The sequence below is a fragment of the Geotrypetes seraphini genome, chromosome 5 (assembly GCF_902459505.1).
Source record: "Geotrypetes seraphini chromosome 5, aGeoSer1.1, whole genome shotgun sequence".
NCBI lineage: Eukaryota > Metazoa > Chordata > Amphibia > Gymnophiona > Dermophiidae > Geotrypetes > Geotrypetes seraphini.
In genome coordinates this window covers 206,114,606-206,131,540 of record NC_047088.1, presented here as the reverse complement: position 1 = coordinate 206,131,540, position 16,935 = coordinate 206,114,606, and the positions used below count along the sequence as shown (strand labels likewise).

Sequence of the window (16,935 nt, the reverse complement as noted above, 5' to 3'; positions counted from 1 at the left end):
AGGCGTGCTAACTGATTTAGCGCGCGCTAAAAATTAGCACGTGCTAAATTCTAAGGTGCCCATAGAATATAATGGGCGCCGTAGCATTTAGCGTGTGCTAATCTTTAGCACACGCTAAATCAGTTAGCGTGCTGTAGTAAAAGGTTTACAAGATGAATCGAGAGGGAGGGAAGACATTCACAACAGCATAAATAAAATTATGATATTACAAAAACATATAGAAACTTGAAGGTAAACGGGAAAGGAAAGGTTTACAATACAACTAAGGATAGTAGGGCATGGGAAATAACAAAAAAAGCAGGGGAATATAGCACCCTCAATTTCATCCCCTTCCCATTTAACAATCCAATCGTAAGAAGAGTGACAGAAGTAAGATCAAGGAGGAGAGTCCAGGCTGAGGGCCATAGAAAATAATAGGCTCTTAATGGACTTTTATACTTTGAAAAAGACCCAGATGGGGGGAAGAAGATTTCAGAGATGAAACTATCTTGGTCAGATTAGATAATGAGGGTACATTGGAATAAGACAAACAAGGGTTCATTTAGGGCTCCTTTTACGAAGCCACGTTAGCGGCTTTATCGTGCGTGACTTTTAATCACGCGTTAACCCCCGCGCTAGCCGGAAAACTACCGCCTGCTCAAGAGGAGGCGGTAGCGGCTAGTGCGGCCGGCAGTTTAGCGCGCACTATTATGCACGTTAAACTGCTAACGCGCCTTTGTAAAAGGAGCCCTTAATACACAATTTCAGTAGAATTTGTGCTTACTTGGCCTCAACTTCAAAATGACCTGCTGTAAAACTACCCTCTACATGTATTTTTATACTCGTATGTCCTTTGAGTTACCTTCTACCCTGATACTGATACTGGAAAGACAGATTCAGTATAATTTGCCCGACAGGAAAATTAAATGCTTTCTGTGTATTTTACATTATAACATATAGTAAAGACAGCAATCCATATAGTGAATAGGATCTAATAAAAAGAAACCTGAGCTCTTTTATCATGAGTTTCTATCATCTCATTTCACATGAAAATTCTATCCTCCTCAATTAAACATTCAAATGTATGTCATATCTTTATTATACAGCTTTTCCTTTGCTTGCTGTATGCTCGCTATAAATTTTATATACTGTATATTTTCCTATTATTTTCTTTTCTAAATAATATATCCTACTTTTAAAGCAATTTGAAAGAAGCAAAAGTAAAGGAATACAGTATTCCATATTTTGCAAAATACGAACAGTTCCTATAAAATAAAAAAAGTACAAATATTTGTATGAAGCCCTTTTATTAAAGTGCAGTAAGTTTTGCACTTATCGTGTGTTAGTTGAGTTAATTAGTGCATAGTAAGTGCAAAGCCTGTGTAGTAAATCCAGGATACATGCCCTGCATTTACCACACAGGTCAGTCACTTACCACACGCAAGTGTGGCGTAGCGAGGGTACCCGGCGCCCAGGGCAGTGGTGCCCCTCTCCCGCCCTATTCCCCGCCCCCCCCTTGCCACAGACGCCCCTTCCCTGTACCTTTTTAACTTTGACACGAGTAGTGATGAACCTGCTGCCTGCATTGGCTTTGGAGCTCTCTCTGATGGACAAAGGGCTCTCTCGGATGGACAAAGGGGACCCCTTAGACATCGTATACTTAGATTTCCAAAAAGCCTTTGACAAGGTACCCCATGAACGCCTACTATGGAAACTGAAGAACCATGGGGTGGAAGGAGACGTATATAGACGGATCAAAAATTGGTTGGCAGGTAGAAAGCAAAGGGTAGGAGTGAAGGGCCACTACTCGGACTGGAGGAAGGTCACGAGTGGTGTTCCGCAGGGGTCGGTACTCGGACAGCTGCTGTTCAATGTATTTATAAATGATCTAGAAACAGGGACGAAGTGCAAAGTAATAAAATTTGCAGACAACACCAAACTATTTAGTGGAGTTGCATAGAGTGATATGGGGCCTAAATCTATGCCAGGGTACACCTGGCGGGGCCTCCGCGTGTGCGGATTGCCGCACTTGATGGACCTAAGGTCTGATCCGGAGTTGGCAATTCTTATGTTCTTATGTAAAGAGGACTGTGAAGATTTACAAAGGGACCTGAACAAACTAGAAGAGTGGGGTGACGAGATGGCAGATGAAGTTTAATGTAGAGAAATGTAAAGTCTTACATGTAGGAAACAGAAACCCGAAGTACAGCTATACGATGGGAGGGCTGGTAATGGGTGAAAGTACCCAAGAAAAGGACTTGGGGGTAATAGTGGACAACACAATGAAGCCATCGGCACAGTGCGCAGCAGCCTCTAAGAAGGCGAATAGAATGCTCGGTACTATCAAGAAAGGTATTACAACCAGAACAAAAGAAGTTATCCTGCCGTTGTATTGGACGATGGTGTGCCCGCATATGGGGTCCTGCGCGTCCAATATTGGTCACCGTATCTTAAGAAGGATATGGCGATACTTGAGAGGGTTCAGAAAAGAGCGACATGATTGATAAAAGGTATGCTGAAAGATTAGAGAAACTGGGGCTCTTTTCCCTTGAGAAGCGAGAATTAGAGGGGACATGATATAGACTTACAAGATCATGAAGGGCATGGAGAAAATGGAGAAGAACAGATTCTTCAAACGTTCGAAAACTGCAAGAACGAGAGGGTATTTGGAAAAATTAAGAGGGGACAGATTCAGAACCAATGCTAGGAAGTTCTTCTTCACCCAAAGGGTGGGTGGACACCTGGAATGCACTTCCAGAGGGTGTGATAGGACAGAGTACGGTTTTGGGGCTCAAGGCAGGGATTAGATAATTTCCTGAAAGAAAAGGGGATAGAAGGGAGAAAAGGGGATAGAAGGGTACAGATAGAGGATTACTATACAGGTCCTAGACCTGATGGTTCCCTCATGAGTGGACTGCTGGCGTGATGACCTCTGGTCTGACCCAGCAGAGGCACTGCTTATGTTCTTATGATATTGGCATCTGGCCCACATCAGCACGGTTTATAAGTGAACAGAAGTCCCTCCTGCCTGCTTAAACCATGATTACAGTCCCAATAAAGAGCTCTTGCAAATGGAGTAGCTCACACAAATTGGAAGAGCTAGTGACAGAATGCACGATTAACAGCTTTGTGGTCATGTTTTGGGTATACTGTAACAGCACATTCCAAGAACAGTAAGACTTGGGAGAAACCGTGGACGTCGCATACCTAGACTTCAGCAAAGCTTTCGATAGTGTCCCGCATCGCAGGCTGTTGAGCAAGATGAAATCAATGGGGCTGGGAGAAACACTAACTACATGGGTCAATGACTGGCTGAGTGGCAGACTTCAGAGGGTGGTAGTTAACGATACCCTCTATAAAACATCGGAGGTGACCAGTGGATTACCGCAGGGCTCAGTCTTGGGCCCGCTCCTTTTCAACATATTCATAGGTGACCTAACTCAGGGGCTTCAAGGTAAGGTAACGTTATTCGCTGACGACACCAAACTATGCAATATAGTGAGAGATGGCAATTCACCCGATAGTATGACAAAGGACCTACATTTGTTGGAGCTTTGGTCCTCGACCTGGCAGCTGGGCTTCAACACTAAGAAATGCAAGATCATGCACCTCAGCAGCAGAAATCCGTGCAGAACTTACACCTTGAATGATGAGACCTTAGCTAGAACTTCAGCAGAACGGGACTTGGGAGTGATTATCAGCGCAGACATGAAAACTGCTGATCATGTGGAGAAGGCTTCATCTAAGGCAAGACAGTTGTTAGGTTGCATCCGCAGGAGTTTCGTCAGCCGGAAGCATGAAGTCATAATGCCATTATACAGAACCATGGTGAGGCCTCATTTGGAAAACTGTGTGCAATTCTGGAGGCCACACTACCGAAAAGATGTGCTGAGAGTAGAGTCTGTGCAACGGATGGCCACCAGGATGGTCTCGGGGCTCAAGAATCTATCGTACGAGGGAAAGGCTGAAAAATTTGCGGCTGTACTCACTCGAGGAACGTAGGGAGAGAGGAGACATAATCGAGACGTTTAAGTATATTACCGACCGTATCGAGATGGAAGAAGAGATTCTCTATCTCAAAGGATCCTCAGCCACAAGAGGGCATCCGCTCAAACTCAAGGGCGAGAAATTTCATGGCGACACCAGGAAATATTTCTTCACCGAGAGAGTGGTTGATCCTTGGAACGAGCTTCCGGTGCAGGTGATTGAGGCAAACAACGTGCAAGAATTTAAGAGCAAATGGGATGCCCATGTGGGATCCCTTAGAGGGTTAAGCCAAGGGAACCTGTCACCAGGAGTAGGATCCCTAGGATAGTAGACTTGGGGGTGGGTCAGTAGAGTGGGCAGACCTGATGGGCTATGGCCCTTATCTGCCGTCATCTTCTATGTTTCTATGTTTCTATAATTCCTCAGGGTGGCAGGTGCAGACCACTAAAGACCTGATACTCAGTATTTAAAGAAGAACTGAAAACCATTGGCATCATCTGGGAAATGTCAGAATCCACAGCAACCGACAAAATCTGTTGAAGAACAGTAGTTGCTCAGTGTGTTTAGTTGCACAGGAGGAACAAAGTCTAAGTCATAGTCATCCTGACACCCCCACAATAGCCTTCTGGTAGCTTATTCTCCTGATACCCACAAACATTCCTCCAGTAACTGACACTTTCCAGATATCACTACTACTACTACTTATCATTGCTATAGCGCCGAAAGGCATATGCAGCCCACCCCTCAGATTGAAACGATGCCCCCTATCCAAAATCCTACCCCCAAACGCAAGCTGTTTCCCAAAATGTGCCACTCCTCTGGGACTTACCCTGGGGTCTTCAGTAGTGGGCATCAGAAATGGGTAGGATTAGACCCTCTGATTCTACCTGAGAGTGCTCCAGGTGCCAAAATGACCATTATCCCTATAGGTAGTCTTACAGTAGTACCACTAGGGCTCATCCTTCAAGAGGAAACTTAGTGAAAGGGCCCCGAAGCATTATCATATACAGTGTTTCAGAACCATTAAGTTAAAATGCTGTAGATATTAAATAAAATAAGTTGCTAGTATGCAGTAGGATGTATCAGAAAAGCACATCCATTTTTCATAAATAATAGACATGCTGTAGTCTCATAAACCTTTTTCTTGTAAATTTGTAATAATATGATTTTGTCCTTTAAAGATTACACATGAATGTCAAGAAAATGAATGGCCTGCTGTAATTACTTCCACTGCCACTGATTTGGCAGAGAGGATCCGTGAAACAACCATAACAAGAAAAACAGACAGCGCAGCTGCTGTTTCTAGTTCACATTATGTCAACTCCACTAACTTTGGAAGCATGGAAGAATTTCCTCCTCCACCACCAGATTTATTACAAGCGACACCAAGAAAGGCAGAATATTCCCAGTCCCCAGAAACATCTAACTCTGCAGAAAAGTCTGCCATCCCAAAAGATGTGTATTCAAAGCAAAGAAATTTGTATGAGTTAAAAAGATTATATAAACATATCCATCCAGAAGTAAGAAAAAATTTAGAAAATTATTACTTTAATGAGGTTTCCAATATTGTAACTAGTAAAGATGAAATAACTGATTCGTTATCAGGAGATGTACAACAAGCTAAATATGTATTTGAAAATACTGGTCATAGTCCAAATAAATGTATGAGCCCAGAAAGAGAATATCTCGAATGGGATGAAATTCTGAAAGGTGAGGTACAGTCAATGAGATGGATCTTTGAAAATCAGCCTTTGGATTCAATCAAAGATGAATCTCCAGCTGAAAGTAACATCAAAAGCATTGCAGATAAAGAAATCATTGCAGGTGGAGATGTTAAATATACTACATGGATGTTTGAAACCCAACCTATAGATATTCTTGGTGGACAATCTGCTGATTCTTCTGAAAATGCAGAAAAAGCTCCTGAATTGGCCAGGGGAGATGTCCGAACAGCCACGTGGTTGTTTGAAACTCAGCCATTAGATTCAATGAATAAAATGTACTTAGACAAAGAGCAGGCCTCAAATGAAACCTGTACTGAAGAGATTACTGGTGGTGATGTAAAAAATGTGAAGTACTTGTTCGAAACTCAGCATTTTGACAAGCTTAAACAACTTTATTCTACAGATGAAATTAATTTACTACAGCTCAGATCAGAACTGAAAGAGATCAAAGGAGGTGTGAAAAGAACTGTTAAACGCTTTGAATCTGAGCCACTATACGTCATTAGAGACAGTTCAGGCCAAGTGCTTGAAATTAAAACTGTTTGTCGAGAAGACATTGAAAAAGGAGATGTTAGAACAGCACGCTGGCAGTTTGAAACACAACCCTTGGATATGATTAATCAGGATTCAATAGAAGTTAAAGTAGTTCGTGGGATCTCTATGGAAGAAAATGTAAAAGGTGGTGTTGGTAAGACAAAGTGGTTGTTTGAAACACAACCTTTAGATACCATTAAAGAAAGCGAAGAAATATCTACTACTCAAAAAGAAGAAATTCTAGGAGCTGATGTTTATCAGAAATGTTGGATTTTTGAGACTCAGCCATTTCATCTTCTAAAAGATGATGCTAATATGAAGCCTTTGCCAGCTGAGGAAATAATAGGAGGTGATGTCAGCACTGCCAGACACTTATTTGAAACAGTACCAATAGATGCCTTAAAGGATAACCTAGAAGTTGGTGAGCTACAGAGAATAGTTACTACAGAAGAAGAGAAGGGTGATGTCAGACACCAAAGATGGATTTTTGAGACTAAACCTATTGAACAGATTAGAGAGGAAAGAAAAGAATACATAAAAACTGTAGAACTTGAAGAAATTGACAAGGGGGATGTAAGCAGCTGCAAACACATGTTCGAAACATTAGATCTAAGTAAATGTGATGATTCACATAAAATTCAGGTAGAAGATGTTACTAGTGGTGTTGTGAAGTTAAATAAAAACATTTTTGAAACTACTCCATTATATGCAATTGAAGATAGTCTTGGAAAGTATCACGAAATTAAAACAATTCGACAAGAAGAAGTTTTGAGAGGCGATGTAAGAACATGTAGATGGATGTTTGAAACAAGGCCCATTGACCAATTTGACGAAAGTATTCAGAGATATCAAGTAATTAAAGGAATATCTGCGGAAGAAATACAGTCTGGAGATGTAAAAACAGCCAAATGGTTATTTGAAACCCAACCTCTTGATGCTATTAAATACTTCAGTAATATAGATGATGAAGAAAGCAAAACAGAACAGACCTCAGAGATTTTGAAGGGGGATGTAAAGATGTGCAAATGGCTGTTTGAAACACAGCCAATGGAGACACTCTATGATAAAGAAGCGATGAAAACAGACAATGAAGAAATTCATAAGGGAGATGTTAAAAAATGCACTTGGCTCTTTGAAACCCAGCCTCTTGATGCAATATGTGACGATTCTGAGAAGACAATAAAACTGCACACTGTGGATCAGGAAGATATTCAGGGAAGTGATGTCCAAATGACCTGCTTTCTTTTTGAGACTGAAAAGCTGGAAAACATAAAAGGAGAAGAAAGTAAGGACATCAAAAGAGTTGTAGAACTAGATATTCAGTCAGGGGATGTTTCTTCCATGAAATATATATTTGAGAATCAATCTTTAGATGCCATAAATTCTAGTTCAGAGGAGGTATTTAAAAAGATAAGATCAATGCAACAAGAAGACATACAAAAAGGAAATGTTTTAACTTGCCGATGGCTTTTTGAAAACAAGTCTATTGATGAAATAAAAGAAAACCAAACAGATAATGAAAATGACCCGAACAGTTACAGATATTCAGGGTGGGAATGTGAGTAAAGGATGTTTTATATTTGAGACATTTTCTTTGGATCAGATTAAGGAGGAATCTTCAGAAAGTATTACCATGAATACTGTTAATAATGAAGAAATAATGAAAGGGGATGTGAAAAAATATACAATGCTGTTTGAAACACAGCCACTTTATGCTATTCAAGATAAAGAAGGTTATTACCATGAAGTGACAACAGTTAAGAAAGAAGAAGTGATTCATGGAGATGTACGTGGGACTAGGTGGTTGTTTGAAACAAAGCCCATAGATTCTATAAATGAATCAGATAAAGTATATATTATTAAGGCTGTCACCGAAGAAGATATTCAGAAGGGAGATGTTAACTCTGTAAGATGGAGATTTGAAACACAGCCTCTGGATACAATTTCAGAAGATGTGAAAGTAGTAACGCATACTATTGAAAGTATTCAGGGAGGTGATGTGAAGGCCAGTAGACAGCTATTTGAATCGGATGGACTTGACAGAAATCAATATGTTAGAACAGTAAGTGTTAGTGAAATTCAGCAGGGAGATGTGAAAACTTGTACTTGGCTGTTTGAAACACACACTATGATGAAATTCGAGGAGAAGACTCAGAGTACAAGAATGTAAAGACAGTTACAATGGAAGACATACAAGAAGGTGATGTTCAACAAGCAGTGTGGCTTTTTGAAAATCAGCCTTTAGATTCCATTAAAGAAACTGACGAAAGTACCATAACAGTTATCAAAGAAGAAATACCACAAGCAGATGTCAAGACTACGACATGGCTTTTTGAAACCACACCTTTCCATGAATTTAATGAAAGCAAGTTTGAGAAGGAAGAAATTATAGGCAAAAATATTAAAGAAACTTTAAAAGAACTCTATTCTCATAAGGTAGTGGGATCTCATGGCATCATTATTGAAGCAGATGAAATTGGAGATGTCAGAATGGCAAAATATCACCTGATGAATCAAGAATCACCAGAAATACAAAAGGAAGAAATTATTAAGGTGGACCTGGAAAGCATAATGATGAATCTACTGTCCAAAAGAGATTCAACTGAAAGGGCAGTTTTAATAAATGAAGAAGAAAAGGGTAACATTAATTTAGTAAAATCTCAGTTACTGAACAGATCTACTCATGTTCAGATTGACAAAGAAGAGATAATAAAGGGTGATACACATCAAGCTATAAAACAACTATTTAGTGAAAACAGAAGTGTTAAAAAGGGAATATTAATTCAAGAAGATGAGAGAGGTGATATTAAGATGACAATCTATTCTCTTTTAAACAAAAATAATGATAATAAAATCCAGCGTGATGAAGTGGTAGGTGGTGACATAAAGCAGACAATTCATCACCTTCAGTCTTCTGCAAAAGGAAATGAAAAATCACAAAGAATGAAAATAGATGAATCTGAAACAGGAAATGTACAATTTTTTACCATGTGCATAGAATCTGGGGCTTTGGATTATTTGAAACTACTTCAAGAAGGGGCAAATGATACGCTTACTTCTGAAAAACAAGAAGTAGAAGAAATAATTGGTGGAGATGTTGAAGGCACAAAGCTAATTCTAAAGAAACAGAAATTTCTGATTGAACGTACAGTTAATGAAAATGATATAATTCCTGGAGATGTAGGCAGTGCAGTTAAAATTTTCATGACAGAGCCAGAAAATGCATCATGTAATCTAAACAAAGAAGAGCTTGTGAAAGGTGATTTGAAAGCAGCTCTAAATTCTCTAAATGAAGCTGTAAATCAGGAAAACAGTTTTAGAAAAAGAAGAAATTATAAAAGCTGATCTTTCAGCAACACTAAAGTCTTTGCAAGAATCTAAACATCAGCAGAAAGAAACAGAAAAGCCAGATGTCATCCCAGGTGATATTCAGGAGCCATTGATCCCTTGAGAAAGCAGCAAACACAAAGATCGAAGTTTTCAAAGAAAGGATTGTGCATGGTAACCTTGAGGCAACATTAAAATCTCTCAAAGAAGCTCAGCATACTTGCAGGGATGTGGACAGGAGCGGAATAATCAAAGGAGACATTCAGACTGCAGTAGAGAACTTATTAGAAACCTCTTCAGAAAAGCAAACCATGCAGTATCAAGTAAGCACCCAGGGAGATATTAAAAGCAGAATGCAGACACTGGTTGAGCCATCTCATGCAAGCGGTCCAATGCCAACGATAGCACTAAGGAAGATTTACAGAATACTATCACAGCTCTTCTTGCAAGCAGTGAAGAAACATGCACTGAAAAGGAGATGTACAAGGTACTATAAAAATTCTTTTCAGGGCATGACCAACACAATGGATGCCCTAACGTTTAAACAAAAAAGAGCAAAGGGTTTTAATTAATATCCAGCATAAGGTTACTAGAAAGATTCATGAAGGAGCAGATACAACCATAGATAAAGTATGAAAGAAAGATGCAAGTTATTTTAACGATCAATCAGCTCTTTTTGGTACAGCTGAGAAAACTGCACAAACTGAGAAGCTGGAGGCTTGGAAATCACTGAAAAAAAGAAAGCGCAATTCAAGACTGCCCACTCTGCAGAGCAAATAACTGAAAGAAGCATGCTCTTCTTGCAAGGAATGATGGTCATGAAATACAAATTGTCTACTGATGCAAACAGTCATCATGAAGCAAAACACACGGGAAAAGCAAAAATGTCTACAGATGTTTATATTCCCCAAACTGGAAACCAACCAGCAGCCTATCAATATGATAAATAGTGAAACCAACCAGTAATCCATCATGTGCACAAACAGATGACAAAGCAGAAACAAAACAAGTATACCATTCCAAAGAAGATCTTGAAAGAAATGAAATGAACATTCAACCAGGGCAAAACTTTAGCTTCTGTGACTGCAAAGCACAATATAAAAAGCAAACAGAAAACAAAGAATATTCATGAAGTACATAGTACTCATAAAGAAATTGAAAAGAAGCAAAAGAAGGTTTATCAGCATAATATAAAATCTGAAGTTAAGCTGAGGAAAAGAAAAAAGCAGGAGCTGCCAGTGCCAACAGAAGATTTGCCAAATACACACAAAAACGTTTTTAAATCCAGCAAAGACTGATAAAGAAGAAAGCAAGCCAGAAATATATTTTCCCCCTCCTCCTCCTCTACCACCTCAATCTTTCATATCAACATCTGCAACTGAGCTTCCACTGCCCCCACCACCTCCTCAAATGATGACTTCTGATAAAGAGAATTTTCCTTTACCACCACTTACTAAATCCAAGGCAAAGTCTGAACTTGATCATTTTCCTCCTCCGCCACCACCGGTGGATGATAAATCTGATAGTGAACTTCTAGTTCCTACTCCATCTCCTCCACCACCTCCTTCCCCTCCTCTTCCTACACGAGCAAAGGAAAAGAAAGCATATCATTCACAACACCAACGATCACAATCATATTCTCTACAAACCCAGAGCAGTGACAAAAAGCTATCTGCCAAACAAAGTCCTATGCTACCTTTAAAGACAGTCCCTAGAGTTGTGCCTCCTAAAGAGTTAAAGAAAGAACACACCAAAGCACCTTTAACATCTAAACAAAATGTCTCCCAGTCACATGTGAACAATGACATTTCCAATGTAATGCACAAAAGTGAAATTTCAACCAAACTGTTGGACATCACAGATTCTAAACAAAGACAGGATACATCTCATATAGAATTGGAAAAGCAAGCAAATTCATTCAGTGAGGAAGCAACCAGATCCTTGCCTAAGTCTCATCAGGAAACTCCACCAGCTAAGAAAAAAGTGATCTTATCACCAATGAAATCATTTTCTCTTCCAACAGAGACACCAGAATTAAAACCTAAACCCTATGTCAGAAAATTTAAAACTCCTTTAATGATTGCAGAAGAAAAATACAGACAAAAGAGGGATGAGTCTGAAAAAATGAAGGAGACATCTATTTATCAAGCAAATGACAAAACAACCTCTGAGGCCCAGATAAGTCAAGTTACAGAGGAGTCAGAAAGCTGTGAATCAGTGGTATCAACATCAAAACAAGAAGAATCTACTGTGATCTTAACAGCAGCGCAAAGAACAGCAACTGCAGATTCCAAATTTCAGGTCACTTTGCAAACTAGGGCACCAGATAGCAATAAGCAACAGTCATTAGCTGTATCATCAGTTACGGACCAACTTGAAAACATTTTGAAGTCATCTACGGTTCAACATATGAAGGAAGAAATGCTGCATGATTCAAAGGATCTTAAATCACAAAACGTATTTACTGAAATGGCGCAAAATCAGGAGAATGTTCTTCATAAGAAAGAACAAGAAAAGACTAGAGAACAGTTACGCATCTCCAAAAATAATACTTTTTCCCCTAAATTCAAAGTTAAAACGATCAAGCTGCAAAATGTCGATCAAAATATTCAGGACACAAAAAAAGATTCTGAAATGGACAAAAAGCAACAGAAAAGTAACATTCGGGGGGTTAAACAGAAAGATATCAAGACAGAAAAAGATGCAAGTGCTACAATTTCTGAAAAACAAAATGTTTTTGAGCAATATCATCATGTACAATTGAATGGAACAGAACTAGTAGAAAAGGAATCTGGAAAGCATACAGAAAGCAGACATGGAGGGAGACAGAAAGATTCTCATCACACAAAGCAAACATTGTTTAAGGAGATAGAGACTGGGACAGTGCAGACGGTGCTTGAGCAACGTTCTGTCATCCAGGAAGGCAGCCATCCACAAAGACAGACAGTAGTTGGTCAAAAAATACAAAGGGAAACAGTTGAGAGAAAACAGGAGCATCCTGAAGACAAATCAGTGGAGCATGCACTAAGGCAACATACTGACATCCATCAAGGATCACAGGCTCACATTCATGAATACAAGCAGCAGAGTATGCCAGACCCTAAAATTCAATATAAAAAAATACCCACCAAGCAATATAAAACCTGGCAAGAAAAAGAGAGCATACAAGACAAAAATGTAAAGAAAGAACAAGTTTGTCTTGAAACCTCAGATACAAAAGAAATAACAGAGAATAAAAAACTCTTTTCATCACCAACAGGATCACTACAAAGTGAAAGAAGGCCTTCATTGGATATACTAGAATGTCTCAGGAAACGTGAGGAACTGCAACAGATTTTATCTAGAGTAAAGCAGTTAGAAAATTATTCGCCTAAAGCAGATAAAGAAATAGTTCAATCATTTTTAAATATTATCCCAGTATGGTTAATAAGCCGAGAAAGAAAATTGGAGATGGCTAAGGTTATAGCAGAATGTAATTTAGAAAAAATCAAAAAAGAAATATCGTTTATCAAAGATCAAGCAGCAGAAATGCATGCTTCCTGTGAGGCTGCCATTCACACTGCTATGATATCCACAACCACAACTGTAAAATCTAAACATGAATCTACTGGACAGGGCAGAGGGCCACAGAAAATATCAAACATCAGTACTGCCGCTAGCAGAAAAGATACACAGAAGAAAACAGAGGTAGTAGAAGAAAGAAGAATCCATCATGAAATTAAACAGCTCTCCTCTGAAACTAGATATACAGATTACATGTCTTGTTCACCATCATTAAAAATGCGATCTCCATCACCTACCTATATAACAATTGAGTCCACTGCGAGACGCACAGAATCTCCACATAGAGAAGTTCTGACTCCCTCACCTGCTAGTCAAAAAGAAGAAACACTTGTACCTCCTCCACCCCCTAGATCAACCACACCAACCTCCAGAATAAAGAGGTCATCTCCCTCTCCGCCAAGAAGTCGTTCAGAACAACTTGCCAAACTGAAAGATACCACAGCAAAATTGGCACACAGAGCGACACAGCCACAAGCCGTAACACCGGTTCAGGTTGTAGAGAAAAGGTCTGAAATTGTCCGTTCCCCTGCAACTCTACGACGACAGCTAAAAATCGACACACGTGCTACAGAGGTGACATCTGCAACCGGTGTGCCCATCAGTGAAGTAAACTATTACTGCAGGTACAGTAAAGGATGTAAAAGGAAAGCATGAAGATACAAGGAAAACTGAAGAAAGAAAAAGCTCTTTGCATAAGAAAGCTAGAAACATTCCAGGACAAGTAGGCCCAGATACTGATGGCATCAAAGACAGTTCCATCCCAGATATAACAGAGGCCCCTAACGTCGATCTGCCAGGGATGTTGCATCAGTTTGAAGCAACCAATAAAGTAGTTTATACAAGAAAGGAACCGAGAATAATATCCGAAAGACTGGGATATCAGAGTGACAACAAAACAGATAAAAGGAAAGGCAAACTGGAAGGCACCCCAGATATTAAAATGAAATCAGTCAAAACAGTACTTGAAAAGGGTGAAAAGATTAAAACGACGAAACAAGAAAATAGCCAAGAAGAAGCTGGACTCTCATTTCATGAATCTAAAAACTTGAAAGGGAAAAGAAGTTTTCCCAGGAAGCAGTTGAGAGATCTAAATGAAGAGGCATGTTATAAACAGGCATTTGTTTATCAGCAGCATGGAGGTCAGGATCACCATGAACCAGCACTGGCGTGCTCTGAAACACAGTCCGTCAATGGACATTTTTCTGGTATGAGCACATTTGAACACAAAACCTCTGTACCTCACCCTCCTGAAACTCGTCAGCCAGGATTTGACTTTACCCATGCTCCACCTACCTATGAGGACGTCATATCGGGACACAGCCTGGATATTTCAGCAGCAGATTCTCCAGAAGAACTATTAAGGAATTTTCAAAAGACCTGGCAAGAAAGTGAAAGGGTCTTTAAGAGTCTTGGATATACCGTCTCAGATGCTTCTGAAACCAAGATGAGAAGTAGCTTCCACCAGGAAGCAGCGTTTATCACTGGTAAATCGGCATGCACAGTGTGAAAAAGCATTAACAACCTCAGTGATATGAAAAAAAATGACAGGGTGCTGTACTGTTAATGAACTGTGTGTCTAATCAGAAAGCGGTGTTGCCTGAAACTAACAGCAACTTCACTGTCTCTCCTTTTCTTCTTTGCTGGCTTCTTTATTCTCTTTTACTCCTCTTTCTAAAGGCATCATCCTTGATTGCTAAATGCTCATTGTATATCTAACATATACTGCTAAAATGAACTTTAAAGGTCTTTCTAAACAGCGGTAAATAATGCATTCACTTAACTATCACAGCAAGCACATTTCATTTGTGAATGAAAAGGCTTTATAAGTAGTCACAAAATAGAAGTTTGCATTAGCAAAGGATTGACATTTTTGCTTCTTCCCAATAAGAACATTATTGGCATGAGATATTGCATGAGTGTGTCCTGAAGTGATCCAGCAGTGTTTTATGAACCCCAGCTACAGATCTTAAGGGTTTTTTGTATGAAGGATAATTATTAGTATTTCCCCAAGAGTCTGATATGTGAATTAGATCATGTAATTCCTCCTTCCACTGCCTCTTCCCAGCATCACCACACACTGTGGGGTGATTTTCCATTACAGAAAGTCACCCCATAATATACTAAAAGCAGTTCGGTTTCACCTATCAGAATACTTTGGGCAGATATACTACGGGGCTCATAATCAAAAAATAAAGATGTCAAAAAACTATCATAAACTGGAACTTGGACATCCAAGTGCCAGTGTTTGAAGCTAACTTTCTGGATATCTTGCAAGGCGTTTTGCCAGCTGTGCATCCAAAGTTCCAGGGGGCATGTTTGGAGGCATGTTATCGGCAGGCTTTGGGTGGTTTAGATATGGATGCTCATTTCTGTCTAATCTTCCCTTTATCTTGTACAGGCAAAATGGATCTTGATGAACTAGAGATGGTTTAATGATCTTATAAGCAAAGAAATTGACCCTGGAGAATCCATAGAGAAAATAAGTCCAAGAGAAATCAAAAAGCAATGTGGAAAGACGATGTTCCTGAAATGGACTTTATTAAAAAGTATATTAAAAAATCAAATTTAGCAATCCACATAAAAACCTTAAGGATCTAGTCCACTGAGGGTGTTGGACCCAACATGGTCTATGTTTCGACAGTAGAGTCTTCCTCAGAGGTCCATGCTAGTCCTAGGGTGGAAAATACATGGAAAGACTAAACAATCTAAAAGTACATACCGTATTTTTCGCTCCATAAGACACACTTTTTTTCTACCCGAGCCGCTTTCTAAATAGCCGGCGGTAGTTCTCGTGGGACTCAAGAGAACTGCTGGCAGCCATTCAGAAAGCGGTGCGGGGCCAGGTGGGAACACGTAAAGCTCGCGCCTGACCTCCGGGCTCCTGACTCATGCGCCTGGTGACGGAAAATAATGCAGAGCCGTGGAAAGAAGAAGGGAAGAATTAAAAAAGGTACTGTTTTTTTTAAAAAAAGGAACAAAGTAGGGCTATGATAAAAAAGGTACAAAGGGGGGTATGATTAAAGGTACAAGAGGAGGTATGATTAAAAAGGTACAAGAGGGGGGATGATTAATAAAGGTACTAGGGGTATGTGGGGGGATAATTTAAGGTACTGGGGGTACATGGGGGGTATGGGGCCTGCCTGCCTATCACTAGGCCACTAGGCCTGCTTGTCTGCCAATAGGCCTGCCCGCCCTGTGCCCTGTCCCGGCCCACCCTGTGCCCTGTCCCGGCCTACCACTAGACCACCAGAGGGGGGGACAGGGTACAGAGCCTGGCAGGGAGGGGGGACAGGGTGCACAGCCTGGCAAGGAGTGTGGAGTTGGGTGCAGAGTCTGGCATTGAGAATTTGGTTCAGAATATTTTTTTCTTATTTTCCTCCTCTAAATATAGGGTGCGTCTTATGGAGCGAAAAATATGGTATGTGTAGAAACTCTGCATATGATGCGCTTCAAAAGCCAGATCAATGTGGATTGCTATGTTGATTTTTTAATATACTGTTTAATAAAGTCCATTTCAGGAACATCATTTTTCCACAGTGTTTTTTGATTTCTCTTTAATGATCTTCTAATACACAATGGTCTTAAAAGCCATTGGTTTCTCAAAATGATTATCCTAGGATATTGAAATGCATACTGAAGAAGGCTATAATACTGCATATATCAGACTAATTAGCTGGGGTTGCCCTCATGGCTCTACATTGTGTTTGCAAGAGACTCATTCTCAAGTATTTTATCTGACAGGACTGGCTGAGATTAGGCATGTTGCAAAGTAATAAATTTGACAGCTGTGAGGAAAGATGACTGCCTGACTCTGTTGTGG

At 39.9% G+C, this 16,935-nt stretch overlaps 1 protein-coding gene across 1 annotated transcript in view; it reads left to right on the top strand.

Moving 5' to 3' along the window:
- The window catches only part of XIRP2 (xin actin binding repeat containing 2), a 309,123-nt gene that overhangs the window by 282,864 nt on the left and 9,324 nt on the right, over positions 1–16,935 (top strand). The window contains 7 exon segments of the mRNA XM_033944124.1: positions 5,148–7,751; positions 7,753–8,350; positions 8,353–9,530; positions 9,532–9,665; positions 9,667–10,118; positions 10,765–13,727; positions 13,729–14,599. Coding sequence (XP_033800015.1) covers positions 5,148–7,751; positions 7,753–8,350; positions 8,353–9,530; positions 9,532–9,665; positions 9,667–10,118; positions 10,765–13,727; positions 13,729–14,599 — 8,800 coding nt within the window.